This window comes from Centrocercus urophasianus, unplaced genomic scaffold (genome assembly GCF_019232065.1).
Source record: "Centrocercus urophasianus isolate 14NV4802_14NV808 unplaced genomic scaffold, USGS_Curo_1.0 seq_1191, whole genome shotgun sequence".
NCBI classification, from domain to species: domain Eukaryota; kingdom Metazoa; phylum Chordata; class Aves; order Galliformes; family Phasianidae; genus Centrocercus; species Centrocercus urophasianus.
In genome coordinates this window covers 2032-30007 of record NW_024884355.1, presented here as the reverse complement: position 1 = coordinate 30007, position 27976 = coordinate 2032, and the positions used below count along the sequence as shown (strand labels likewise).

Sequence of the window (27976 nt, the reverse complement as noted above, 5' to 3'; positions counted from 1 at the left end):
CCAGGTGCCATCAACGTGCCAACAGAGCAGATCCCATAATGTGGCAACATCAACATTTATTGGAGGGCTTGCCTGGAAATACTGACAGCATCTCGGCCCTTTCACACCCACTTCTCTCCTGCCCTCAGCTACGCATGGAAACAACACAGTGCCCTGAAATACAGAGATGGAAACGCACACATGCACCTAACTGCCAAGTTTATAGAAATATACTTTGTCATCTATACATACACCAGTATCTAAACTAAACGTGATGTACAAACGAGTCACTTACACTGTGTGTGTGTGTGTGTGTGTGTGTGTGTGTGTGTGTGTGTGTGTGTGTGTGTGTGTGTGTGTGTGTGTAGGGACATTTACAGGTGGAGTTTGGGTCCTGAAATGCAATGCTGAGCACAGCCAGCACTTGCTTTTGGAGGGGAATAGGGGATGTGCTGGGGGATGTAGCGAGGGAACAGCACTGGGACCAGGGAGACCACACTGAAACCCCCAGCCAGGGGATAGGGGATAAGGTGCAGTCCTGGCCCAGGTTCCCTGAGCAGCAATGGAACCCCAGGACTGTGCCATCCCCATGGCAGCCAGGTTCCAAGGAGCAAGGCTCGTGCTCATCTTCCCACCTTCCTTCTGAATTTGAAGGGGTTTGGAAGCATCTCCCCCCCATGCACACACAGCCTGGGGGTTAATCGCTTCTCCTACTGCATTTTGCTGAACTTTCACTGCTTTTCATTCACACAGCTATGGGAGCAAAACATCCTTTGTCAAGCAGCCTCCTCACGTTCCCAATGCCAGCTCTGCAACTTCACCCAGCCAAAACCCCATGGGGGACTAGGCATAACTAAGGGAACAAAACGGGACAGGCTGGGAACAGAAAGATGGGGGGAGACCCCCAAGGAGTGGCTGTGGCAAGGGACAGCCTCAGGCTCTGGGCAGGGCTGCAATCCCACCCAGGGACTGAAATAAACCCTCGTTTTTCCTGTCCTCTTAAGCTAGGTCATTTCCTAAACCCGGATTACATGACAACCACATAAACAAGTGGTAACCTCGGGGCAACTGCAAACTGCACCCACCACCAAACTAAAAAAAGGAGAGAGAAGAAGAAGAAAAAAAAGGATGTTAACATGCAATTACACCTTCAAAGAACTGTCTGAAGAGCTACTGTGAGAAGGGGTGGAGAAATGAGTGGTCACTGAAGCAATCCAGCTGGGCACAGGCAGCACCACTGTGACCATTGTCATCACCTGCTGTCCCCCTGCTGTGCACAGCAGCATCTCCCACACCTCCAGTTTTGAGTTTTAGATCCTCCTGTGTCTTCTCCTGCAGTGAAGCAATGTGTCCAGCTGGAAGGAAAGGGGCTGCCCCAGAGATGAGCTGGGATTTCACCGCAGCCCTGGTGCAGGGGGCTCCATGCTTGGCTCAGCAAAAAGCTGCCTGACCACAACAGAAGCCTTTTTTTTTTTTCTTTTTCAAAAGGATTCTGTTAAAAAAATAATCTATTCCTCAGACAGGAATGCTAACACTGTGAAATCCCAAACCAGAAACTATGAAACCATAAACCATGAAAATAGTTGGTTAGTGTGTTGATATGCCCAAATGTGGTTTCTACTCATGACTTATGGTGGCTCCAGGTGCCTCACTGCATGAGCACTGCCTGTGGCTGCTGTACGGCTCCCCGAGAGCACCCTGCTGATGACATGGACAAGTCAAGTATAGCTCTTTTGGATCTCCCCTCCTCCTCAAGAAAAGTTTTCCAAATAAATCATGTTTTCAAGTGACCTGGAACCAGCCAGGTTGTGTATCCCAACACTAGGATGGGACAGTTGCTGCCCTCCTGTCACTTCAGGCACTCCTCTTGTCCAGAATGAAGTACCCGAGCAACCGGCCACGCACTGGGGCAGCTGCTGGGAAGATGCAGCTCACAGGCCAGGAGCTGGATGTGTGGACTGCATCCTTTACAGTGCACCTGTTTTGTGCATGAGCTCCAGTAGGATTTAATTTTACAGCTGCCCCACGCTGCACCACACATCCCCTTTTACAGTCTCACACCCTGCAGCTTCACCCCTGCACCCTTGCCAGGGGTTTCCAACATGGCTAACAGATGATTTGGGGAGGGATTCCCCAAGGAACAGGTTTGTTTTACGTTGGGAAGATGTACATGCCCAAAGCTCTCTGCCAGGAACCAGAGCACCTCCTACCCCCTCTCCAAAAACAAAATTGGAGAGGGAGGTCAGAGCAACGACACACCTTCCTGCACCACCAGCTGCCCCCAGAATATCAGCAGGGGATCACTAAAGAAAGTACATGGTTTGTGGTGCCAATGAATCTTGGGATAGTCTTAGTGTCCACGTCCCTATCTGTCATGCAGAAGGATGCACTCTCCAGGTGGTTGGCAGTCTCTCCCCAAGAGGTCCTTTGGCACAAGCTGTGCAGCAGGCTCTGTCCTACCAGCACGGCCATCCTCAGTACACACACAGGTCTGGGAACTTCATCTCATACACTGGGATGGAGTGGTTCTGGGGCTGGCCATAGGCAGCTGTGATGGTACCTGATGGGCTTGGTGGTGGCCTGAAACATGAGAGACAGAGGGAGGTGTTTTACAGAGGTGTTTCATGAGGAAGCAAAGCCTGTTGCAGGGCAGAAAACATCGCATTCCTGCACCACTGCAGTTCTCCTCTGTGCCCCCGTAGCAGAAGGGAACTGCAGCAAACAAACCAGAGGCTGCTCCCACCAAACTTAATCTCCTGTGCTACCACAGGTACCCCAGTCCCAGGCTGGCACCCACCCCCAGCACCCTGCAAGCAACACAGCTGGGTGGCTTGACTAGCCATGCTCAGCCCAGCACGCTCAGCCATCACCCCAACTCACCGTATGGTGATCTCAAAGATCTGGTTGAGCTTGCTCTGCAGCAGCGTCGCCTGAAACACACACAGCAGCTGTATCAGTGTGGGTGCAACCCAGGAACAACAGCAATGCAAACAGGACAGACACTCCATCGGCCTTCCCCGTTCAGCAGAGAAGGAAGAAGGCGGCCTCACAGCATTCAGAGCTGAACTGCCACCATCGCCAACTGGGACCATGCAGGGATTTAGGGTCACAGCTTCAACTCACCCGAGCACCACAGTGAGCAGCAATCTCCTCAAATGGGGCTTTCTGAAATTTCTCCACCACTTGTCGCCTCCGCTCTCGTTCTTGCTCCTCCACGGCGACGCTGTCTACTGAAGCAAAGGGGAAATGGCTCTCAGCTGCTCCCCTCAGCACGGATCATTCACACTACATCCCCACCCCCCAGCAGACAGCACAGATTTGAGCATCACTAGTAAGCCAAGCAGAGGATCTTCGGTGCCCGAATCTGGGACCTGCCTCCCAGGAACACCCTAGGGAGAGGCACAGAGATGAAGCTGCCTGGCCGTGCTGCTACCCGGGTGCAATGTCACCATGGGAAAAGCACAGCGGATCCATCCATCCAGAGCGCACACAGGGGTGATGGGACCCACACATCACCCACCCATATTCAAACATGTCAGCCTCCACCTCTCCCTCACTTACCTATTGCCTTTTTCAGTGTCTCATATGTGATCTCTTCAGCTGGTGCTCTCTAGAGGAAGAGGAAAAGCAGATGGCTCAGTGTTCAGCACAAGACAGTGTTTTGGAATCACAGCAACCAAGAACCAGTGCCTCAGGCTGTATTCTTGAACTGAGACACAGCCTGTCTTTAACACACAGACACATCCTTCCTGACAACCTGTATTTTTAGAATGTTTTTTCAGGCTGGACTACCCTGGCCTCAGACCTCCCAAAGGCTCCTGCGTGTATGAAATGTTGATAGTGGGAAAATAAAGGAGGAAGTTTTTCCCCCAGAGGGTGGTGAGGCACTGGCACAGGTTGCCCAAGGAGGCTGTGGATGCCCCATCCCTGCAGGCATTCAAGGCCAGGCTGGATGTGGCTCTGGGCAGCCTGGGCTGCTGGTTGGCGACCTGCACATAGCAGGGGGTTGGAACTGGATGAGCATTGTGGGCCTTTGCAACCCAGGCCATTCTATGATTCGATGATTATATGAAAGGTTTGCCACCCAAATAGCAGTGTGAGATCCTTCCAGACGTGTAACTCTCCTAACACACTTATCAGCACCTGGAGGAGAGCATCAGTAGGAGATGGAACCTTTCTGTGCCTGATTTGCTGCCAAACATACCAGGGCTGAATAATGGATCTCTGTGCTCATAGCCAGCAGAGCAGTTATGCACACAGCTACATGAAGAATTATACAAGACTTAATTGCACACTGTCAGGATTGCAGTTTCTAAAGCTCAGGTGTAACACAGTACCTGCTCTCGCTCAGGACTGTTTCTAGACTCCACTTCAACCTGCAGGGAAATGGTCTCGCCAATGCTCTTCCTCTTGGACAAGCGGTCTTCATCTGGGAAAAAACAGAATAGGTAAGCAGATCTGCTGCCATTCCTCCAACTCCAGAAGTGCCCCATGCCTCGTCCCCAGAGTAGCAACCAATCTGTCCAGGTGTTCACCCAAATTCACCCAGCACAACTAAGAACTGAGCCAAACCCAGCGGGCTCTATGACACCACCAGTCCAGCCCGCCATACATGTGACAACCCCAGGAATCTCCTGACTGACAGATTTGTGACAGTTTCCCTAATGCTACACTTCTAAGGCAAGGCAGAAAAACAACAGGAAAACAACCCGCATGTAGCACAAGAACTTCACATTCCCATTGCTGTGTAGAACGTTTCCCTTCCCCTGGTCCTGCAGTAGACCACAGGGTGGCACATACCAGTCAGCTGGGGGACATAGGGTGTGCTGAGCCGGTCTGCATTGTAACCACTGCCACCCAGCACTTCACTGATCTTGCTCTGCCAGAAGAAGACCTCTGGGCCCAGGCGGTCAAGGCTCTTGCTTAACCTATGAGGATGGAAAAAAACAGGGGATATGGCCACACCTTCTCTTCTTAGGAAACGGTACCAGAAGGGAGAGTTTTTCCAGCCCCTTTCAGTCAGAAAGAGAGGGCTTACATGGCTTTGCTTAGCGCCATCAGAATTGGATACATCATGTTATGGAGATCAGAGAGTTAAGGAAGGTGATTCTCCCCCTTTCCTCTTCTCTCAGGAGACCCCACCTGCAGCATTCTATGCAAGTCTGAGGCCCCCAGCACAAGGACATGGACCTGCTGGAGCAGGCCTAGGGGCTACAAGGATGTTGAGAAGGCTGGGGCACCACTCCTACAGGAACAGGCAAAGAGCTGGAGGTATTCAGACTAGAGAAAAGAAGGCCCTGGGGCCTTACTGCCTTACTGCAGCTTTCCAGTACTTAAAGGATCCTGTAAGAAAGGTGGAGAGGGACTCTTTGTCAGGGGGTGACTGACAACAGGACGAGGAGTAACAGCGTTAAACTAAAACAAGGTATGTTTAGGTTAGATATTACAAAGAAATTTCTCATTACAAGCATGGTGAAGCACTAGAATACGCCGTCCAGAGAAGTAGTAGATGCTCCATCCCTGGAGATGTTCAAAGGCAGGCTGAATGGGGCTCTGGAGGATCTGGTGCAGTTGGAAGTGTCCCTGCTCATGGCAGGGGTTGGAGTGGGATGGGCTTCGAGATCCCTTCCTAATCAAACCATTTTAGGATTCTGTCTCTGGGTACACCAGTACAAAGCTACAGACAACCAGAAGGGCCCTCGACCTATCACAACAGATACAAGCATGCTCTTCAGAGGAGCACCACCCCAACTTAGGGGATGTCTTACAATAATAGTGGCACTCACTGGGGCTGCTTCCGTATTTGGCACCTCCTCACCAAACATGACACGTGCAAAATGTGCCAAAGGCTATCCCAGCAGGAATGAGACAGCCCAGGCAGCCCAAGGTCAATCAGCATGCAGCACATGTCCTTGGGCCAGCAGCAGAGCAGAGCAGCAGGAAGGTGTGTCACATCTGCATCCACGTTGCTGGTTGGGTGGGGAAGGAATCAGCCAGCAGAGCCAATCCTGGTATATGACCAGCTCTGAGCACAAACTGGCAGCCAGCCCTTTCTCTGATTGCATGAAACCCTTCTTGGATCCAAAAAAAGGCTGAAAACTACTTACCACTGTGACATGCCCAGATGGGAAATGCAGACAAGCACAGGCAAACAAAAGGTAGACAAACTCTTTACCCCCATGCTCCTACACGTGCTAAATCCTTGAGATCAGGCAGGGGAGAAGAGGATGTTTCCAGCAAAGATACTTACCTGGGTCTCTCCACAAACACATCTTCAGGGAGCAGATAGGGAGCTTCCTTCTGTCGCATCTGGATGACCTGCAGAAGGCAAGCAAGAAGTCAGGCTCAAACTTCACAGGCAGCCAGGCAGGCTGCAGCAGACAAGGCCTCAGCACCCACCCCGAGCCCTCGCACCTCGTGGATGTGCTGGCAGAAGGTGGGCACGGTGATGAGCTGGCTGATGAGGTTCAGGTAAGCTGCACCAAGGGCGAAGAGCGCACAGCGGTTGTATGCTGTCAAGTTGTCTTCGTTGATCTGGGCTATCTCCTGCAGCACAGACACAGCCCCATGTGACAGGGATGGGCAAGGTCCCCATCCACCTCGCAGCACTGCTGCCTGCAAACATCCCAGCTATCAGAGCAAGGGGATGGGGCATTTCAGAAGCTGGCTGGGTCTCTTCCCCGCTGTGCTAATCCGATCCCACTGTGGCAGGAGAAGCCTGCAAGTGAGGAACTTGTATCCTCCTTGCTCAGAGACCCCAACCCAAAATAAAACCAACCAAACAAACAAAAAAAAGCCCTTCCCAGAGGCTCTTTCAGGACCTCTATTGCCTTTCTCCAAGTACAGTCCAGCTCTGGAGAGATAATGCCAGGTAAGACACCAGGGAAGAGGCTCTCACCCAGCAGGCCAGGTATCCCATTAGCATTTTGACACTGAGCCCCAGTAAGACACTCAGCTTCCCATTCACCTACCTGCACTGCCAGCACCAGGCGAATGAGGTCCACTACAACCTCCTCATTAGCCAGCTCAATGCTGATGAGCACCAGCATGCTATAGAGAGCCTCATAGTGAGCCTGGATGTTGCTCTCCTCCTTGCATATCAGGTAGATGTGCCGGAAGAGCTGCTGGCTATGCTGCAGGAACACAGAAGGATATGGTCACCTTCTAAGCACCCTCTACAGGCAACAGTAAAGTCAACACAAAAGGATACACAAAAAAGCAGCAGGGCCCAGCAAAGGGGCTCCATGCACAAAGGAGCAGAACTCCTCCAGTTGACAAGTTAACAGAGAAAGCCCCAGGTGTTAGGAGCTGTGACTCCCAGGTGGTGTTGGACCCTGATGGGGAAGAGGCACCAGCAGGTCTGAGAGCAGAGCCCAGAACAGGCAAATACTGCTCACAGCAACAAGCCCAGGGAAAAGATGCCCCTGTTGCAGCATTATAGAAATGACAGCTCAGACCACAGCAGAGAAATAAAGACCCGAGCCGCACTGCTCGAGAGCAAGGCATGGGATAGAGCTGGGCACACTGGTGCAAGGGAAATGTAGCTCTTCCACTGCTTTCAATGCAGGGACTGCTCCCAGGTGTGTAACATAACAAACTGATCCTCTCTTGGCCTCAAATTAGTTTCAGAGGGGTTTTCACAGAAAATATTTTAAAGTGAGAGGAAATTCTGTGGGGCTTTTTTTTTTTTTTTTCTTCCTTAAATACTAGGCAACTTTGAAAATCACTTGATAAACAGTATTTGGGATACTAGCACATTCTGGGGTACTCATTTCTTGGAACAAATAGCAGATTTCAGGGTCTACAAAGGTTCACACATGAAGCACTGATGTAGATTGAATCCCACTGTCCTCTCCAGGGACATCCCCAGGTTCAGAGGCCTCACTGCATGCCTCCAGTGTGGCTTGGGGAAACCGAGGCACTGTTCATACACAGGTGTGCATGAGGACAGCTTGACCCAGGCTCTGACACTACCTTCTTCATGAAGACAGTATCTTGGCGCGAGCATTTTTCCACTTTCAGCTTCAGGACTGAGATGTCGCTGATGGTGCTGCAAGGAAAGGCCGAGGGGAAGGAAAAACTCAGATACCAGAGGAAGGATGTGCAATCCCCACACGCCAGCAGAGTTGCTGGCCAGGAACAAGCAACTGGGAGGAACCAAGGGGGAGAAGCTGAAGGTTGGTTTTAGAACCCATCTGAGCAATCCAGATATTCGAGGGAGCTAAATCACTACAGGATTTCAAGAAAGTTGCACTCGGGAATACAAAGGCAAATTGATAAAGAAGCATGCATGCAGAGTAGATTAGCAGGACCACAGCAAACCCCATGGAGATACTGCCATGTGGGATTCATCACCTTCTTCTGCCTTAGCTTCATTCCTCTCCAGAGTAAGGCTAGCTAAATGCAGCGCAGCAATGCCAGTGCCCAGCAGGCCTATCTGTGGGGATGCAATGCAGTCGATGAACCCACTCGAGGAGGTTACTGCTCCTGCAGGTTCCATCCTCCTGGTATCACTGTCTGCCTAACCAGTTATCCTCAGCAGGGTGGTCCCACATCCCTCTGGGCACAGCCTCTCCGAGACTCCCCCCACCCATCTGGTTCCTAGCACAGTGCTCATCTGCAGCATTAGACCACGCCACGATTGGTACCAGATTTAATAACAATCCTGCCAGCAGCCCCAAAACCTGCAGGCACTCTCAGCCTGTCAGACCTCTCTCTTGAGCTTGCTCTGTGGGGTCTGCCAGCCCCGGCCCTGTGGGGGATCCCGAGGCACACACCTGATGGTAGAGAACTTCTGCCGGTTGTCATGGCGATCAATGAAGCTGATGAGGATCTCAAGGACAAAGAGGCGAATCTCAGCATCCTCCATGAGGGCTGCAGAGAGCAGCCTGTCCAGGAAGGCGCTGGGAAGTGCTGTGAGCATGTTACTGCACTGGAAGCCCACGGAGACCTGTGAGCATCAATTAAGGGAGGCAACATGACAGCGTCACTTAGGTTAAAACACACCAAGAAAGGGGGAATGTGGGCAGAGAAAACTAAGTACAGTTTCAGCTCTTGCTAAACCACCCCAGGGGAGAGAGGTCCTGAGTTCAAGTCAGGACTCCATGCCAGCAGCTGTGTTTGGTTACAGGTCTTGCAGGGATTGGACACTGCTGCAGGGATAGCGACACGTTCATACCTGTAGGAGGGACTTGAGGAGCATTATCTGTGTCAGCCGATTTCGATTCTCCCTGCCAAGGAGAAAAGAAACAAATGGTAAAATCTGAGTGAAAAGAAAAACAATCCTCTTTCCATGCCCCAAGATTAGAAAACTTCAGAAAGGGCAAGACTGAGTTTCCTGAGTCATTACTGCATACAGCTATAAAAGTCTTCAGGAAATGGGCACCAGACACATTGCTAAAGGAATGCTGAACACGAAAGGATTCAACCCAGCTTAGGTACCAGAAACAAGGCACACTTGCAACTCCATGCAGACACAAGGTGCCCATCCCACCAGTGACCTCCAAGGGATGCCAGGCATATGGGCCTGTTCTATATGGGCCCCTCACTCTTAAGCTGTTAAAGACCAGTTAGATAAGTACAAGCCTTCCTGTGCATGGCGGTATCCGTATTCCTCACTCCATCTCTCTTCTTCTCAGCCAGTGTACACTATGCCTTCACTTCAGGGATGTGCTTTTAGGAGTTTTTTTAGGCAAACAGAGAATATCCTGAATTCTCTACTGCCTGAAATCAGTCTTTCCTAACCCTATATGGCAAGAAAGGAACGTGTGGAGCTCTGTATTTCCAGGCTGTCCCATCATCCACAACACACTGGCCTAAGCTGCCTACCCCTGCCAAGGGACTGAGCTACACTGAGGTGGCAGCATCCTCAGAGGCTGAACTGTAGGCTGCAGCTTCTCTGCTAACTGCTGGTACACCTACCTGGACATCCAGAGCAACACCATCTCACATGTCTTAAAAAGGAAGGAATCTCCTGAGATGGTAAAAGAGCAGTGACAAACAGCCTGGCATGGCCAAGCCAGCACTGAGAAGCAGTTGGTAACTGGCATCCCAGGGCTCTGAGTGCGATTCTGCAGCAAGGAGAGCTGCCCCAGTTGAACAGTATGTGGAGCCCCATGTGTCTCACACCATGTGATACGAGACTGAACACGGGCACCAGGAATCACCCCCACATCAGTGAGGAGCAGAGCGTGTCTCCTATCATGCAGCAAGTCTCTCCCATCAGAAATGAGTGGGAGCAGCCCGGCCATACTTTGAAAATAAATATAGCATGAAAATCTGTTTGCTCCTTACCTACATGTTTCAGTGCCTGATACCCTCGCTCCAAATAGCTCTCAAACTCTGTTCCCACACTTCTCAAGTAATTATGTTGTTTGGGTGCTTTCCTTTCCCTCTCTTCCTCCACAGCCAGTTATATATACCGCCTACCACTCAGTGTCAATAAAAGCTTGGAGGCAGCTCAGAGGGGCCACACACAGAATGAGGAGGTAGCAATGAGCTGCTGGTACCCACAGAGCCAAAAATGAGCTTCTCAAAAGTCATGGCCAGCAGCTACCTTGCTGACCTGATCATCACATCGGAAGTCACTCCTCCAAATATTATTCCTTTTTCCCTGCTAAATTTTGGATGACACCTCAGGACTGAGCTCCTCACCCCAGTCTTTCTAATAATGTAGCCATATCCCACCCTGTCCTTATGTCTCACTCTGCCCCCAAAGGCCACCTCAAGGAGCTCTCCTGCACTTTCAGTGTTGTGTTCAAAGTCTTTTATCTCAATGCATGGGACAGCTGAAGGAAGAGAAGGGCAGGGCTAGGAAGAGGAGGGAGAAAAGCATCCATACTCACCCAGCTTTACCAGTCTCGATAGACTGCTGTGAGGATGGCAGAGGCACCTTGTTCATGATGAAGGCCATCACCTCTGACTGCTGGTAAGTGGGCAGTGTGCTGGCAAAGGATCCTGTGGGCACAAGAGTGCACTGGCAGTGTGTGAGGAACAGTGACCACCCACAGGCCATGGCACCCTAGGAAGCACTCAGTACTGCTCCGAGCCAGCTGCTGGGCTCACAGCCAGGTTGGAATAGGAAAAGGCCTCACTGGATGCACTATCTACTGGCAACTTTCCCTTTAGGGGGATTCAAGAGCCATCAAAATGCCTACTGGACGGAACAGCCCTAAGCCCAGACAAAGAGAGGCAGAGGTGCCAAGCCCTCCCTCTGCACCCCGTTTTGGACGTTTCTCCATCCTCATCAACTCAAGCAGGCTCACACTTGCCCTTTCCTTCTCCTCTCCTTCATTCCTCAGCCTGTCCAAGCCAAGACGAAGCACAACAGCCTCCATGTGGCAGCTTTGCTGGGATCAATGGGGTTGCAATGCCACCTGCTGATAACCCACGTGCTGCAATGAGGTAAATCTCATTTCCCATCGCTGCTTTTAGGACGAAAGCAATTTTCTTTCGTCCTGAATCACCCTAAGATGCAGAAGCAGAAACCTACCACATGGGAGGCCATCCACCAGCAATGCACACACCTACAGCAAGCACAGCGAGAATCCCCACCTATGGTTTTAATGACAGCCTCCTGGAACATCCTCTCCTCGTGCTCTTTGATGATCTTGGTGCTCACACCGGTGATGCAGTTGTAGCTCCCCGTCAGCGCGTAGTCAATGCTGAGCCGCAGCTGCCTCAGCAAGGTGTTAAACACCTCCAGCACCGTAGGGCCTGGGATGATGAGAAGGGAGAGACAGGAGATGGGGGGAGCAGTGGTTTTTTTTCCCCATAGAGATGGAGCCTGTAGTTCCCCCAGGGGTGGTGTCATTTATGCCTCCTACTACCCCTGTAAACAGACTGAAAGCCAGATGTAGAGTTTTAACCCTACCAGCTCCCCAAGCCAAGACAGAAGTGGTCTTCCAGTGGCAACATGAGCTCAACGTATTCACAGCAAGCCTCAGAAATAGAGCCCTGAAAATCCCTTTGCCCCCCCCCGCGTGGAGGTGAGGGCTTCCATTGCATTCAGCTGCCTAAACTTAGGCAGCTGCATGTGGGCGTTGCAGCTCCCATTGCAGACAGCTGAACGTGGGCGTTGTGCTCGGGTGCACTGAAATGGCATCAAAAAGATCCCCAGCACTCCTGGGTGCTCCGAAGCAGATCCTCCACTGACTGGAGTTCAGCTCAAACCTTCAGCAGCTGAAATAAAAGGGTGACAGGATGGATGCAGGACAGATCTATGCACTTACCAACAGATCCAGAGGCTGCAATCACTGCTGCTTCTGAGAGGACCTCCACAATGCCTGCACGCACAGTGGCTGCGCTCTTGCTGTTGGCATCCAAGTGGCCAAGAAGCTGCTGTATCACGAGATGGGAGTGCTGTGGCTGGAAGGAGAGAGTGAATATCAGTGAGGGTGCCACATGCAAGAAGCGATGATCCATTTCTGTAACACACACAGCTACTGGGGACTCATGCCCAGCTGTATCAAGCCCCTGCCTGGCTCTTTCCAACAATTCTCCAGATGCAAAATGAGAGAGGGCACCCAGAGAGAGTCTGTTTTATAAGAATGAGCAAGACCTTAGAGCAATTTGCACATGAAAAAACGACCTAAAGAGCTGCTGAGATCTAAGGAAATAGGAATGATTAATCCTGAGGATTTCAGGGAGTAGGTCCTGCTGAATTACTGTGACCCCACGCCTCCAAGATGCATTAACAGGATTTTATAAACTCTAGTAGCACTATAAAGGGTTTTAGGCAGTTTACAGGATTAGAAACATGAAACAAAAGTGGGGGATGGCAATCTGCTTTTCAGTATACTGGTTCTCCAAGCTATGGCTTGGCCGAATCCAAAAGTGAAGAAAAATCACAAGGGGGGGAAGTCTGGGAATCCAGGGGCTGCTCTAGCAAAGTGGGAGCAGGATAGGATGGCAGCACCGTGCCTGACAACATGCACTGACCCATGCAAAGAGAAACAGAATGAGACATTTGGGGATCACCTAAACTGCATTTCCACAGCCAGAGCACCCAGTGAAGAGTCTGGCAGGCCTGTTCCTATCAAAGGACAGAGATACTGAGGGGCAGGCACCCTCACTATATCTGGTTTGCCCAGAAGATTTTTAACCCCAAATAGTGCCTCTCCTTTTCTACAGGGAGGGACGCTGTGTTGATTTCCACAGGAGGGATCTGCAAAGAGGCAGCTTTTCACCACAGTTCAACTGCTTCCTTTCCACAGCACATTGCTAGCCCATCTGACTCAGCAAGTCTTTTCTTTCTGCTGAGAGGGAAGCAATCACTCTCAGGACTGAGACACAGGCTCCATGCACAGCATGCTAAACCATGCACTGCATGCTGAACCATGCACAGCTGTCACACAGAAAGGCTAAGGTGTATCAGACATTTAAGGCCCCAGCCCACACTGCTGTGCATCTTGATGGTGCCCATTCTGGGACATGCTCAAGGGCCAAACCCACTGTCAGTGTTCAGATCAGAGCTGTCAGGATGCAGCTACACAGTAGATGCTCTGACTCAGCTCAGCCATAGAGGCAGAACTGGGTGCTCCCAAGCATGCACACGCGTCCCCAGATGGTTCCAAAGGCCAGAAATCCCACAGGTTTCCCACCTGGATTGAGTACATGATGATCCTGAAGCAGCGGGTGGCAAAGATCTTCGGCTCCCAGAGCGAGTGGTTATCCAGGTGGCTGGGGAGAGATGGAAACAGAGCAGATGGTGACTGTGTTCCCCAGGCAATGCAGCAGTGCAGACCAGCACCAAGAGCAAGGACAGCCAGGAGCAGAATGGAGTAAATGCTACGCATGAGAGCAGGGATACAAATCATTCTCTGAGGTGACTTTTCGCAGTGACAGGTATCTATCCAAAGCCATCTTCCTCCGAAAACAAGAGCTGAAACCCAGTTCCTACCTCCAGCACCATGCCAAGGGCAGTCAGAAGAGCCCTTGCCTTCCCCCCAGCTCTGACCCACACCCATTGTTTCTCTGTGCCCTTGTGCCAAAATCAAAGGATGCACAACTTACATGAGAACAGGTGTGATGGCGTTCTTGATGTTGCTGTACGCCGCCCGGCCCAGCAGCTCCCGCAGACACCTCTCTGCCAGCTCTGTGGGACTCTCTTTCTCCTTCTCAGTGGCTTGCAGCGGGGAAGGGGAGCGGCTGTGAAAGCAGAGGAGGGTGATGAGAGTGGAGCTGAGCATGCTGCAGCAGTGGGGGAGAAGAGGCACAGAGCCCATTCAGGGCGGGACAGAGCTAAATGTTTGTGGCATCTGCCTGTAGCTCTCGCTGCACAGGGCCGTGGGCTACCCCTCACACAGCCTGCAGCCACCCCACAGCAGCCATATGTCACCCTGGGAGGCAGATGGGGTAGCTCCATTGCAGCAGAGCTCAGGGATAATGCACCGTTGGATTTGAGCCAGATCAGAGAGCAGCACAGGTGCACGGATTACAGGCGAGAGAGTTGTGCTGGAATGGCCCCATTCACAGCCCCGTGCAGCAGAAACAGCCCTCACGTCCCTCCTTCCAGTCTCAGGATTAGTGCTTATCATTCCAGGCTCAGTGCTTATCAGCAAGGATACGGGCATAACATTCCTCCCAGCACAGACACAATGTCTCGAGGGAGGACAAGCAAAGCAGTCAGTACAGCACAGCACAAATCACCCTGAACTCACACACCCCAGGGAACATTCACCCCCCTTTTCCACACTTGGGCTGTTTGGCATTGCAGAAACACAGCAAATGTTTTTTCCACTTCAGTGCTTCAGTTTACAAGAGAAATGGGAAATGTAACTGGCCAAAAGTCATCTTCCCAGGACTGACACATCTTTCCTAACCTTCAAAAGGAAAATCCCAGGAGGAATTCGTGCCTGTTTCTCCACAAAACGCTTCTCAGCTAAGCACCTCCCCTTCAAACACTCATCTGGTAGGGAGTTATGCTTGAAGAATGGAAGGACAGGGAGCAAAGCCATATTTCAGCTCCCCTCATTCTTCTTGCTTACCTTTAAACTAATTGCATAGGTAGCACTTAAGCAGGAATCTTTACAGCGGTCAGCCCACTGAACAGACAGCTCAGAGCCTCTGCAAAGAGGGCATGGCTTAACTGCAGGGACAGTGCTGAGCTCTCTCCTTCACAGGAGTGATACTGCCCTGCAGTGGCCAAGACAGCAATAACCTTCACGGCACTGGATAGCAAGCAGAGCTCCTGCCATCTGCACCATCCTTCAAGGAGGACTCTTGCAGGGTTTCTCTGACTATCCACAGCCTTTTTCACACGAGGTGCAGGCACAATGCAGCCCACAACGTCTCTCCCCTATAAAACCTGGCTGAAAACAGCCCTGAAGCTGCTGGAAGAGCACGTGGGCCACAGCAGCAGCAAGCACTCACCTTTCAGCCTCCTCCACGTGCTGTAAGTTGAAGAGCAGTGAGGGCACAATTTTGTCCATGTGTTGCGGGTCCCAGATGTTGGCTTGGAGTTCGTCATTCACCGTCTTCCTCACTACTCCCTGCAGGCCTTTAATGCCAGACATCCGGATCCTGGGGAACAAATTAACAGCAAAATGTTCTTTGACTCTAAGCATTATTTTACATACATATAGACATACATGTGGGTGAAACTGTAAAACAAGTTGAAGAGAAGGCACCGATTTCTGCACCCTTGGAGGTGCTTACACAGATGTCACCCCAAGACCTGGCCTGCTATGCCCCAAAGCAATCATTCCACTTTGCATGCCAGAGAGACTCGGCTTCCCACAGAATGACAGACACAAGCAGGAAAAGCTCTGAACAAGTTTAAATTGTTTTGGCAGCAGCAGCCGGCTTCCATCCACCATCTTCACTGGAAGAGCCCCAGGCAAGCTGCAGCCACACGCTAACCAACATTGAGAGGTGGCACTAGCGAGCCTGGCCTCTCCAAAGGGTTAGTATTGGCCTCAGCATCACAGATGGTTTTGCTGTTTCCTCTGTTCCTAGCAGCCACACTGCTAAGCTGTGTCCACAGGGATGCTGGATACCAAGGAAACCTAGATGCAGTCTGGCACCTTTGTCATTTCTGTGTCCAAAGATCCTGACTCTGCTCTAATCAACAACAGAGCCATCGATAAAAATCCCTGTACACAGCAGGATTCCCTGCTCTGAAACCAGAATCTCAACACCCATTGCTGGTGCCTGAGAAAGACAGCACATGTCAATCTTCAGAAATAAATGCATTAAATAATCTGCTCTGGGGTCTCTTCCCTAGCAGGGTTGTTTGTTTGTTTGTTTTTCTTCGCAGCCAATTTTCTGATTTTATTACAGGCAATAATATGACTGCAACACAATTCTTGAGGAATGACCACTGAGCAGGACCAAGGTCACAGGAAAGCAGTGCCCTCCTTTTTAATTACAGGAGTAGCAAAAGAGGTTCTCTCTTCTGGCCTTCAACACAACAGTGTGTCACTGACGCCCTGAAAGTCAAGTGGAAATGATGAACAATCTGCATTACTTCCTTATTAAGGAAAAAAGCTACCTGCAAGTCTGCAGCAGTGACAGGAGGCTGGAAGTCCCCAAAGAGGAGCCTCTCTGAGGAGTGGAAAACCTCAAGGGTTCACCTCTCTGTAAGGAGACTGACCTGGCACTGCAGCTCCAGAAACAGCACCAACAGGCTTTGCTGAAGTGCTGCCTGACACCATGATCACCTCTAGCAGCAGTCACCTCTTGTGCACAGGTTCCTGGCTAGAGTCAGTGCAAACTGTCAGTGCCTCACAGGGATGTACAGGGCCACTTCAAATGCTGGGTCTGCTTAAATACATCACCAAAAGACCTGGATTTGGCAGCAGTAAACAACATTAATCTGTCTGCTTTAGTCATAATTAATCCTCTTGGGATACATTTCCCATCACAACACAGCAACACGGTCCTTGGTGTTGTCTAGAGATGTAGCCACTTTCCAACATGGAAAATAACAGATCACAGCTGCAGGAGGCAGTTTTTGAGTGAATATTGATTCTGCTAATAGTGGGCTTCTTCCCACCATCATCACTCCTTTTGGGACCAGGATCATTTCCTTGCCTCCCACTCTGAGCTCTTTCAATCCGTGGGATGCAGCCCTGCAGCAAAGGTGAAGAATGCTTCAAGATGCAGAGGCAGCTTGGTGATGGGCAGGCTGCAGGTGTTATCTGCCCACATTTTGCCCAAAGACAAGAAGTCTGAAGTGTGTTGTGTCCAAGGGCACATTTCCCCTTGTCCTGCCATCGGCAGGAGCAAGCCAATGCCTGAACTGGCATTCAGAGCTGGCCCTGCTGTCAGGATAAAAAATGCAAACCATCTTTTCTCACACACATTTAATGCTGCACACAACAACCCACATAGCACTAGAAGCTGGATACGTGCTGCACTGCATTTTCTATGCCTCTGCTTCATCCTCCCATACAGTCAGCAGGACTTAATGTTTGGAAAATAATCACAGAATAGACCTACTTAACATAGAATGGTCTGGGTTGAAAAGGATCGCAATGATCATCTAGTTTCAACCCCTCTGCTATATGCAGGGTCTCCAACCACCAGACCAGGCTGCACAGAGCCACATCCAGCCTGGTCTTGAATGCCTCCAGAGAAATAAAGGAGGGTACAGAGAAGTGGTCATTTTTAAACGTGAGTGTATACAGCTCTGGATAGTCACTGCACATCACAGCACAAAGTAACTGGTCCTTGCAGCCTGCATCCAACCTGCCACCAAAAGCAGGTGCTTCTCCAGGAAAGACAAAAGCTGGACACAGAGTGAAAGCCCCCACCCCACTCCAGCATGTCTGCAGCATCAGCAAGACCAGGGAGGCTGCTGCTGGCATTCACACGTGGCACTCACTTTGTCCGGATCTCCAGGTCATCGTGGCTGGAGTGGCACATCTCACTGAAGCGGGAGACAAAGAAGTCATAGCTGCGGTGGTAAGACGGGGTGTCCTCCTCAATGTTGGCAAACTTCACAAACTGGGAGAGAAGAAACAGAGCATCAGCACAGAGGGCACAACAAAGCTTTAAAATACCTCTCCAAATCTGCAAACATTTGCAGGCTTTGGCAACGTAACACAGGGTCCTGCTGCTGCAGGCTGACGTTGCAGTCAGGGTGATGTTTCCCAAATGCAGCTACAGAGGTGACAGTGGCCCTGAAAATGACAATGAAGAAACAAAGTGTGAGTGAGTCCTTAATAGATCTAGTTTGCAGCACTGGCAACCCAAGGTCCTGTCGTTCCCTTCCAGCTTGGCCATGCCAAGAGGCACAGAGCCTGCCAGAAAAGCCAGCTCACCAACAGACCTGACTTTTGCTTTTCAGCTTTCAAGGAGAAAGTTAAGGAGCAGAAAAGGACAAGTAAATTTTCAAGCTTTCTTCTGAAGTCAGAAACTTCTTCACAAAGAGATGAGAACAAAGCGTCATGCAGAAAGAGGAGACTTTGGTTCATCTAATCACACTGACAGGGGAAAATAAAAAGGGGAAAAATAAATAAAACATCTACAGCACAAGAGTGGCCACAAAATCCAAGGCTTGAACACGCAGAGAAAGCATGGATAGACGCTGTATTCATGCAACAGCAACTGGTGCTGGGAATGGATGAGGTTTACCTTTGGCTTGAGACAAGAACTGTGCCACCAAGTCCTCATGCTTTATCCTCCTGCTTAGAACATGGGCGTAAGAAGCTGCTAGCAGAGATCTGAGCAGTAAAATCTGCTGGTTGCTTTTGTGCTCGCGTGCTTTACCCACATCAGCAGGCTGGGAAAGCTGAGGTCACTTACAGAGGGACACAAGGAAGGGAGAGGATTATTGCTGTTTAAGCAATCCTCAACCCACCCCAGCTACTAACAGCAACACCAAGAGAACAATGCCACTGTATTCAAGCTCAGAAGCTGCTCACTAGAAACACTCTCTGCCAGGACAGGAAATCAGCCAAGAAACACAATGGAGCCCCTGGGAAACATCCAAGCTCTGACCCCACATCAGAGGTAGAAGATTCAGCTGCACTCACCTACCTGCCCCCAGGCAGGATGTCTCCTGCTATGGGAACATGCTCACACTGCACAGAGGACCCCTTCTGCCAGACAGAGATGCCGCATTACAGTGTGGTGTTGATACCAGTCACTTCCAGAGGCACAGCACTAAGCTCTGCAGTTGCACTGAGCAGTTCCACATCACTGAAGCAGACTGTCCAGGGCAGCACAAAGGCTTTGGGCCAAAGTTTTAGGACTGCTGGGTTCATCCTCCAGCTGGGAGGATCTAACTTATCACTAAGGAGTTATCAGTCCACACAGCATCTGCCAGGATGCTTACCACCATGCCACATAGCATCTCCTTTCTCACTCTGACCCATGGGCAGGCTTTCCTCTCTTCCTGCTTTCCACATTTGCTGCTGGACAGTGAGCAAAAGGCTCGCTGCTACCTCTGCAGCTGGCAAAGCCAGCTCACCCATCCCAGCATGCCACTTGGCACTGAGGGACAGGCCCTGATCAGCATTCACCCACTGTGCAGGGCTATTAATAACGTCAGCTGCAAAGGCTGGCTCTGCATGAGTGAAGGAAATGGATCAGCCCTGCCAGGAACCGTTCCCAGAGCACAGGGACCAGCTCTGACTGATCAACTCCTCTTACTCACCAGAAAAATGCAGGGCTGTTACATAAGAAACCTCTGTACCAGGCAGAGCACAAAGTGGTTTTTTTAGCTCATGGCAACTCCACGTGCAGCCGGAGGCGAGGGCGGGATGCAGAACAAGGAGCAGTAATGGGGCTCCTCATAACAGCTCCTGGGAGGGCAGCCCCAGTTGCCCCATGGCTGAGGAGAGTCACAAAATAAAGAAAGGAAATGGCACATCTTGGACAGAGGTGCCTGGCAGCATTCCCAGGCAGCTGCCAGGCACAGCGAGCCCCACACGTCTCTGTCCTCAGGGGACAGATGTCTCTGCATGGTGCCACCCTGCCTGGTGACACCACACATGGCGCAGCATTCACATCTGCCAACAACTGCAGGCAGCTGCCCTCTCTGCATCCATTCTCAGCCTAAAGCCTCTGGCAGGGCCAAAGCTTGCAAAAAGCAGCTGAGAACAGAGAGAACTGAGCCTTGATGCCTCCTTGCTCTGCCAGCATCTCCTGACACTTTCAGAACTCTGCCACTTGCTCACAGAGTATTGCATTTTTCTAAGACTCGGCTGCCCTACAACGGTGCTGTACCATGTGAGAGATGCCCACCTTGGTCCTATTGCCAACCTGTGCCCCATGGCAAAAAGCAGCACCAGACACACACAGAAAAGACCCAGGGCTGGCAGACTACTGAGCTGGCAGGAAAGAAGGCAACAAACCTTCAGAGATGTTTTCAGCAACAGATTTCACTCAAAGTGTGGCAATGCATCCCAGGTAAAAAGCTGCTCCATGGCTTCGTGACCTATCTGTCGTCAACAGAACAATTGAAAACACTGAAATATAGCACTATATCAGGGGCAGGAGCTCTTACAAAGACAAGCTAAGACAGCCAGGCTTGTTCAGCCCAGAGGAGAGAAGGCTCTGAGGAGACCTCCCTGTTGCCTTCCAGTACTTAAAGGGAGCTTAGAAACAAGAGGAGACTGACTTTTTACAGAGGCAGATAGTGATGTAATAAGGAAGAATGGTTTTAAAGGAGAAGATGGGAGATTTAGGATAGATACCAAGAGGAAAAGCTTCATTCAGAGGGTGGTGCTGCCCAGTTGCTGCCCAGAGAAGCTGCGGATGCCCCACCTGGAGGTGCCCAAAGTCAGGCTGGACATAATCCTGAGGAGGCAACCAGCCCATGGAAGTGTTTGGACTGGACAGGCTTTAAGATCCCTTCCAATCCAACTCACTCCATGGTTCTGTGATCCTATTTCTGCTGTGTTTTGAAGGGACGTTGGGCTGGGCTCAGGCTCTTGTGATTGAAGCCAACAAGTTCCAACTGAAATGCAGCTGTGATGAGCAGGGAGCAAGCATGGGGGAAACATAAGGAGGGCAACTATCCTGGAGATACAAAACAACGGCTGGGAAGGGATAACGCTGCTATCTATAAATATGTCAGACATAAATACATCAGAAGAGGAACATCAAGGAGGGGGAAGAGCTGCTTAAATGAAAGATCAACACTGGTTTGAGGAAAAAAATAAAACATCAATGACATTGAGCTGGAAATTAGATGGTTCCTACCCAAAGCAGGGAGATTGCCCAGCAGCCTCCTAACAAGGATGAGAAAACAAAGTGGATTTAAGCTGCCTCTCCATATGTTCACCCTGGGGATTATATGATGACAGGACACTGGATTTTCACTGCCACCCGCTGCCTCCAGCACTGTGGCTGTGCAGCCCAGGCCCTGGCAATCAGCCCCACACAGCACAGAGCTGCACATCCCTGCAAGGAGCCAGACGTGTCCAAGGAGAGATTTCACGCCGTGAGAATGACTCACTTGGAGCAGGTTTCTATAAACAACCTCCTCCCGCCTTTGCCATCAGCTCCCTTATTGTGAAGCCTACTTGAGACAGCACCCTCTAATTAAGCACAAACCTAAGGCACATTCCTCATTAGGAGATACAGGAAGAAGTGTCTCATTATCGTGACTCAGTGCTCTATAAAAGCCCAGAAGGTTTTGATGCCACTTGCCCTCTGAGCACTGCCACACTCCAGAAAAAGAAAGACAAAGCCACTAAACCATCATTCTCAATCTGGACTCCTCGTTACAACATCAGCCACTGACTGCTGACCACAGTGGAAACCACACTGAAGAAACTGCTCCTCCAGCTTGAGGATGTTAGTTGGGCTTGGAACCCTGATTCATAAAACAGCTTGGGTTAGAAGGGACTTTAAAGCCCACCCAGCTGCAACCCCCTCCTACAGGCTGGTTGCTACCCGAAAGTTTAGGCTGCATCCAACATGGCTTTGAGCACTTCCAGGGATGGAGCAACCAAAACCTCTCTGGGCAGTCTGTGCCAGCACCTCCCCACTCCAGGTGAAAAATTTCCCCCTAATCTCTAACCTAAAATCTCCTCTCTTTGAGTTTAAAACTGAAGCCTCTGCTGGGCATCGTGAAATGGGATGGCTTAGGGGATGAACAAGGAGATACTGCATGCATTTGAAGGACAGGACACTCTCTTAGCAAGAGAACCAGTTACTTGCCACGGGGCAGGACCCAGGTGGCTCTGGAACATACCAAGAGGCTTGGAGAGCAAGTAGCACCTCTCTCATCCCCACAGAACTCAGGTCATGCTTGGGCACAGAGGGATGAGGGTGCTGCTCGCAGATCCTGCTCCCATCACGAGGTGCCTTCCAAGGTAGACCCTGCAGCATACGTGGAGCTTACAGCAGCAGCAGCATGCAAAAATGCTATAGCAAGCTGCTGTAGACAGAAAGCAGTTGGTTCCCACCAAGTCATCAGTCCTGCTTCTCCGAGAGCTGGGGATTAATAGGTTTGTTGATAGGCAGCTCACATTGCTTTCAGCTGGGAGCAATCAGCTGCCAGGCAGAAGGGGTTGTGAAAGGTCTCCACCTCACTGCCCCTGCCTCAGCAGAGGTATTTATAGCCAAGTGCCTGGAACTGTGCTGGCTCCTGGAGGAGAGGAGCACAGTGGGATGCAGTGCTGCCTGACCAGGAGGTGCTATCAAGCACTAATACCATTCCTTTGACTGCCACATACAGCACAAAATGAAAGCTTAGGGCTGAGCTGTCCTTGCATTTCCTAGATACTCAAGAATCTGCCTAGCCCACCCTCCTGGCCAAAGGACAATCAGCTCCACTTCAGCCTTTAAAAGCAGTGAGAACAGAAGCTGCTTGCACTAGCCAAGCCCCTGGGTGCTGTCAGAGCCCTTAGAAGCCCAGGTGCCAGGTACACCCAGTCCTCCCAGTAAAAGCCAGCAAAAAGCAAGCTGTCTCACTGGCAGAAAGGCACTACAGCCAGGGTCAGCACTTTGGAAGCCACAAGGATGTCGTGTCACTCATTCATGCTTCTCTTTTTTCCCCTCATCTGATAGCTGTGACTGACACACTCCTGGTCTGGCTAAGCCATTTATTGCAAGTTACAGCTCTGATTAAGCCAGCCCTTTTATGAACATGAAGAGCTCCTAAAATCCACAGGGATCACCTCCTAAGTTGGTCTGTTGTCTGAAACTGCTGACAGCCCTCCATGTCCTGTAGATTTTTAGGAAAAAATGAATTCAAGAGCAGGAGAGCATGACAGTAGAGATTACAGCCCAGTAATTGGTCCCAATTGGTAATTGGTAATTGGTCCCAAACAGCAAACAGAAAAAATACACAGACAGCACTGCTAAGGGCTCAGACACCTCACAAGTGACAGGACACACAGAGGGAACATCTTAAACCCTTACCTGAAACCGTCCCCCATCCTTTCCCAATGGGGATTCCCACCCCAACAACATTCAGACACGGGGTGACAGGCAATGCATAAGGCAAAGGACCAGGTTAGCAGAGTGCTGTTAACTTCCCCGGCACGGCTACTCACTGAGTTTGTCCCCAGGATCTGTAGGTTGGGCTTCTCTGACTCCAGCAGCTTTGCCACCATCTTCAGGAAGCTCTCCACAAAGAGATTGATGCTCTGGCAGTGACAGGCCATGAGGAGCTGGTCCAGGGCCTCCATGGCAATGCACACATACCTGGGAGCAGGCAGAAGCCAGGATCATTGCTCAGCAGCAGAATGGACATGGCCCCACAGCCCTCCCTCTTCCTTCCCACTACCAAACCAACCAAGTGCTCACCAGTAAAGTCAGCCTAATGCTAACTTCCTGCCCTGGCAAGGCCAACAGCAAAAAAATCTGCATCCTAAATACCCTTGGGAGATTTTTAAGATGGAGGTGGATGCTCCCAGTATCCTGCCTTCTATGGAAGACTAAGCTGCCCAAGGACTGGGGCTGACAGCAACATCTTGCATCTCTCACCAATGGGGAGGGGGGGGGTCTCTCCTGTAGGTTTCCTTTGCTCTGAACTGGTCTTTTTGCCCTGTGAAGGAGTGCTGGGACAAAATAGGCTATCCAAGCATGGCTATACTTGCATCACTGCAGAAGTTCCTTGGGTGAGCAGTGTTTCCTCCAGCAGAAGTTGGCAATCCATGCCTTACTCCCCATCCTTCCTCCAGGGATAGAGCTTTTGGTCACTCAGTCCTGACTGTGTGTGCTACACAGGGACAAGAGAAGCCCAGAACCAAATCCAAAGAGAGGATGTCCTCATGACAGGTCCCTGCGTCATTCAGGGGGCATTTCTGAGCATGGCACATTCCTTTTGCCATCCCTCCTGACCAGGCTGAGCTGGTTAAAGCTCACTGCAGACCTCCTTCCAGCAGCTGGCTTCTCCGCAAGCTGTCACAGCGTGTCTTCCAGGCTATTTATTAAATCATTCCTGCCACATTCGTGCCTCTAGAGGAAGTTGGAAAAGCTCATGCCCAGTGATAAATCTCACTCGGGTGCTCATTACAGAGGTGGCGACTGATTACACAGCTATTGTGGAATTTGTCGGGTGTCACTTCATGTTTCCAAGACAAATTGGATTGGCTGTTCAGTGGCTCTGGGGAAGTCTGCTGTTAGCAGGCTGGTCCTGCAGCACTTCCTCATGAACTATGCAGCAGCCTCGTGCAACGACCACACAGACCTTCAGCTATTGGTTGTCCTCTCTGTGCACAAAACCCAGTGAAGGAAACTCTGACCTCCAAGTGCTGTGAGTAAGCATTTATTCCAGTTAGAGGTTCCCAAACCACATAAAAAGTGATTTCAGTCTCATGGCCTCAGCTCCCTTGCATGGTCTGTGAGGTACCCAAACATATGGTATCGATCCAGTGCCAATACACTTTACAGCTCCTTACCACCTCCCTTCATCTCCATACCTTTGTATCTCAGTGGTTAGAGTCAAGCTCAGACCTCCTGCCACAGCCAAGATAGTAAGAGGTGGCAAGCACAGACTTCTTCGTATCGAGCACAAATTGTCCTTTAACCTCAATTTCATGCTCCAACTCCTTTCCATAGCCAGATCTGCAGCAGCTACCAGCTTGTGCTGAAGGGTGAAACCTTAAAGCTTAAAGCAGCTCAATGCAGCATGCTCATGATAGTAGGTAGGGCAGGCAGGAGCTGCCCATCAGCCCTGCCTGCACGTTGACGGGCAGCTAGAGAGGAAGACAGCCCTTTCAAGGGAAAGGATAAGCCCCCAACTTCCAAGTTCCATCAAGACTGATCCCTTTTCCCTGGAAATGGTGAAATCTGGCTTCATTCTTGAGCAGATCCTTTGGTATCTTATGGCATGCAAACCTTCAGGCACCATTACAGCTCTTCTAGACATTGTGAAAATGAGCAGCCTGAATCCATGAAGTTCCTAACCATCTGTCAAACTGGGTTAAAACTGGCCCAGAGGGAAAAAAGGTATGAAGACATAACAAAAAGAAAAACAACAGCATGAAGCATGAACCTCCCTTCTCAAAGGAAACAAGGCTTCCAAAAGGAAAAAGGGGTACTGGGGAAATAACAGAGTATCCCAAACTGGAAGGGCCCCACAACGATTGTCAAATCCAACTTTGGACTCCACACAGGCTGACCCAGAATTCAATCCATGTTTCTGAGAGCTTCTTGAACTCTGGCAGGCTGCAAACTCAAACTCTTTCTCCTTTAGCAACAAAAGGTAATAAGAGGACAACACCCAGCAGGCCTGAAATCAAGTCTATCATCACCTCAAATGCAGAAGACAGGCACCCGTGAGCCCAGCTCTGGTGTCTTGCAGTGGGACGAGCCCTGCTGCTGATACTGGTCTATAAATAAAAAGTTTATCCAAACCTATTTCAGGCATTTCAAAGTTAGGCTTTGAAAATTAGCCTGCACTTCAACCCAATTAAATGCCTATATGCACAAGCAGATGGGGATGGAATATATCCCCCCTGCCAAAGCTTGCCATTAGATGTCAAAAGTCTTTGAAAACCTTTCTTTTCCTAACATAGCAAGCAGAGCCTGTTAACTGCAGAACATCAGGCATAGCTTTGAATGTCCTGTCACTCCTGATGACGGGTGATGCATGTGAAGCTTTGAAGGTTTTCCAACTTCAACACTTCTCAGGCAGGCTGCTGGCTTCTCTTCCCCCAGGATAAAAGGCAGGCTGAAGTTCGCACTACAAAGCTGAGCCACGTTTGTCTGCTGTGGCTTTGTTCAGGAGACAACAAGAATCAATCCAGGAGCTATTTCAAAGGGAAGGAACCCTTCCGTGCTCCCCCAGTGTTTCTAACCAGGGCAGGCAGCTAGTTGCAGGCAGGCACTGCTCTCCCCGTGGTAAACAAAGCAAGGCCTTGCAGAAAGGGAAGATGAAGGGAATAGGGCACAGACAGGACCGCATAAGGTAAGCCAGACAGAGCAAACACAGCAATCTTCATCCAGCCCAATGTATCTCCATCGTGTGCTCTCCATCACACTGCCCTAATCCCCAGTCCCACTCTGTAGCTCAACAGCGATGTGCATGGGGTACAGCACACCCAAACTTGTCCTGAATAACACCTAGTGAGCCACATACAGAGCCACTCCAACTAGCTGTTTGTCCATTTCTAGTCAGACTTACAGATCTAAAAGAGCCTTCTGAGGGCCAGAAGGATGCTACAGGCTCCTCACCGTGGCCTAGAAGGAATTGGTGTGGCTGAAACAACCTCCCAGCCCTTACCCATATCGATGCCGGCTCACGTCTCTGATAAGCCGCTCAGAGAGGTAAGCACCGATGCGATCCAGCTTCTCTGGGGCAGACAGGGCGTAGAATGTCAGCTTTTCCATGTTGGTCTTCACCAACCCATCCTAAAAGAAAGCAATGCAGGGTGTCAAAGCCTCACAACCAGAGCAAACAAGCATCAGGAGCATCTCTGCGGCAAACCACAGCGGTGATGTCAGATGCCTGGAGCACCCCAGCCACCTCCTTACACTTCTCCATATCTCGTACAGTAGGGAATGCTTATAAGAATTGCATTTGGCCCCAGCTTAGAGCTCTCTGACCTGCTACAGCAGCAAGCAGTGGTGCAAACAACACACCACAAATGTGATGTGAACCACTTTACCAGTGCCCACACCACTTGAGGACAGCAGCAGACAGGGACATCAGCACCTCTGGTCTCCTGAGACCAAACAAGCTGCCAGCCCTAATCCCCCTGTAGCCTTAGTCTTGCTGTCAGCTTCACAACAAAACAAGCACTCACCACTTTCCTGGGCAATCCCAGCTCCACTGCCCAGTCAGGCCACTGCCTTAGCATCCCAGCTGTGAAATGGAGACCAGAGGCCAGATTTGGGATGCTCCAGGAGCAGCTGACAGCCCTTGGACATCCCCCTTGTCTCCTGTTCAGTGAGGCAGCAAGCAAAGCACCAGCCTTCCTGCATCCTAACAGCATAAACAGCTCAAAAAACTCAAAAGCCAGGATGAAGCCTCAGGAGGGCCCCTCTCTTAGAAGCTGCCTTCCTTATCCTGCAAAGAGACTGCAATAAAGTCCAGACCCCATCCACCTGCACTCAGCATCCACACCAGCACATTTGAGAAAGGAAGCCAGCCCACCACAGCATGGAGAGACAGAGGAGACGCTTCTATATTTTCCCCTGATAAACAGTATTTAAAGGAAAATCCTTTCCTCCACATGGTCTTATGAAATCAAAGTATTGCCTGCCTCCCAGGAACTATTTCTGGGCAGATCAGAAAATTCTTTACTCAGAGGGTGGTGAAGCCCTGGCACTGCTGCCCAGTGAAGCTGTGGGTGCCCTATCCCTGGAGATGCTCAAGGCCAGGCTGGACGGGGCTTTGGGCAGCCCGATCCAGTGGCTAGCAATCAGCCCACAGCAGGGAGTTACTGCTGGATGATCTCTGATCCAACCATTCTGGCATCCTATGATTTTATGAACCTGAGATGTAGGAGTGTCATAGCCCAACAGAGCACAGATGCTTTGGAGGGTGAAGCAGCACCTCACTTACCTCCGGGTCCTCGGGGAAGATGTTGTCAACAAGTCTTTTGTAGCGGGGACGCAGGGCACCACAGCAGCCACACACACCTGG

The 27976-nt window shown here is 50.7% G+C and overlaps 1 protein-coding gene across 2 annotated transcripts; it reads right to left on the bottom strand.

The window, feature by feature from the left end:
- Window positions 1–39: 39 nt before the first annotated feature.
- Window positions 40–27976, bottom strand: EFR3B (EFR3 homolog B). 2 transcript variants are annotated; one of them, XM_042809398.1, is made up of 22 exons: window positions 27896–27976; window positions 26612–26739; window positions 23436–23586; window positions 17807–17928; window positions 15352–15501; window positions 13993–14127; window positions 13581–13659; window positions 12210–12345; window positions 11533–11694; window positions 10824–10935; window positions 9158–9209; window positions 8757–8929; window positions 7954–8029; window positions 6951–7112; window positions 6394–6525; window positions 6230–6297; window positions 4780–4907; window positions 4317–4408; window positions 3541–3589; window positions 3103–3209; window positions 2860–2909; window positions 40–2559 (listed from the first exon to the last, which is right to left on the bottom strand). In XM_042809398.1, exons 2-22 carry the CDS (start codon window positions 26716–26718, stop codon window positions 2454–2456), a joined length of 2349 nt encoding a protein of 782 aa, XP_042665332.1. In that variant the 5' UTR covers window positions 26719–26739; window positions 27896–27976; the 3' UTR covers window positions 40–2453. The 2 variants fall into 2 exon arrangements, with proteins under 2 accessions (XP_042665332.1, XP_042665333.1); XM_042809399.1 differs by having other exon boundaries at window positions 3103–3206.

Bases quoted from the DNA above. Each gene is read 5' to 3' on its own strand.
- EFR3B (XM_042809398.1), bottom strand. From the start codon at position 26,718: ATGGAAAAGCTGACATTCTACGCCCTGTCTGCCCCAGAGAAGCTGGAT. The intron at 10,936-11,532 runs GTGGGGATTCTC...TTGTGCCCACAG, and splicing joins GGCTGTCATTAAAACCATAG to GATCCTTTGCCAGCACACTG. The intron at 9,210-10,823 runs GTGAGTATGGAT...TCTCCTTGGCAG, and splicing joins ATCGAGACTGGTAAAGCTGG to GGAGAATCGAAATCGGCTGA.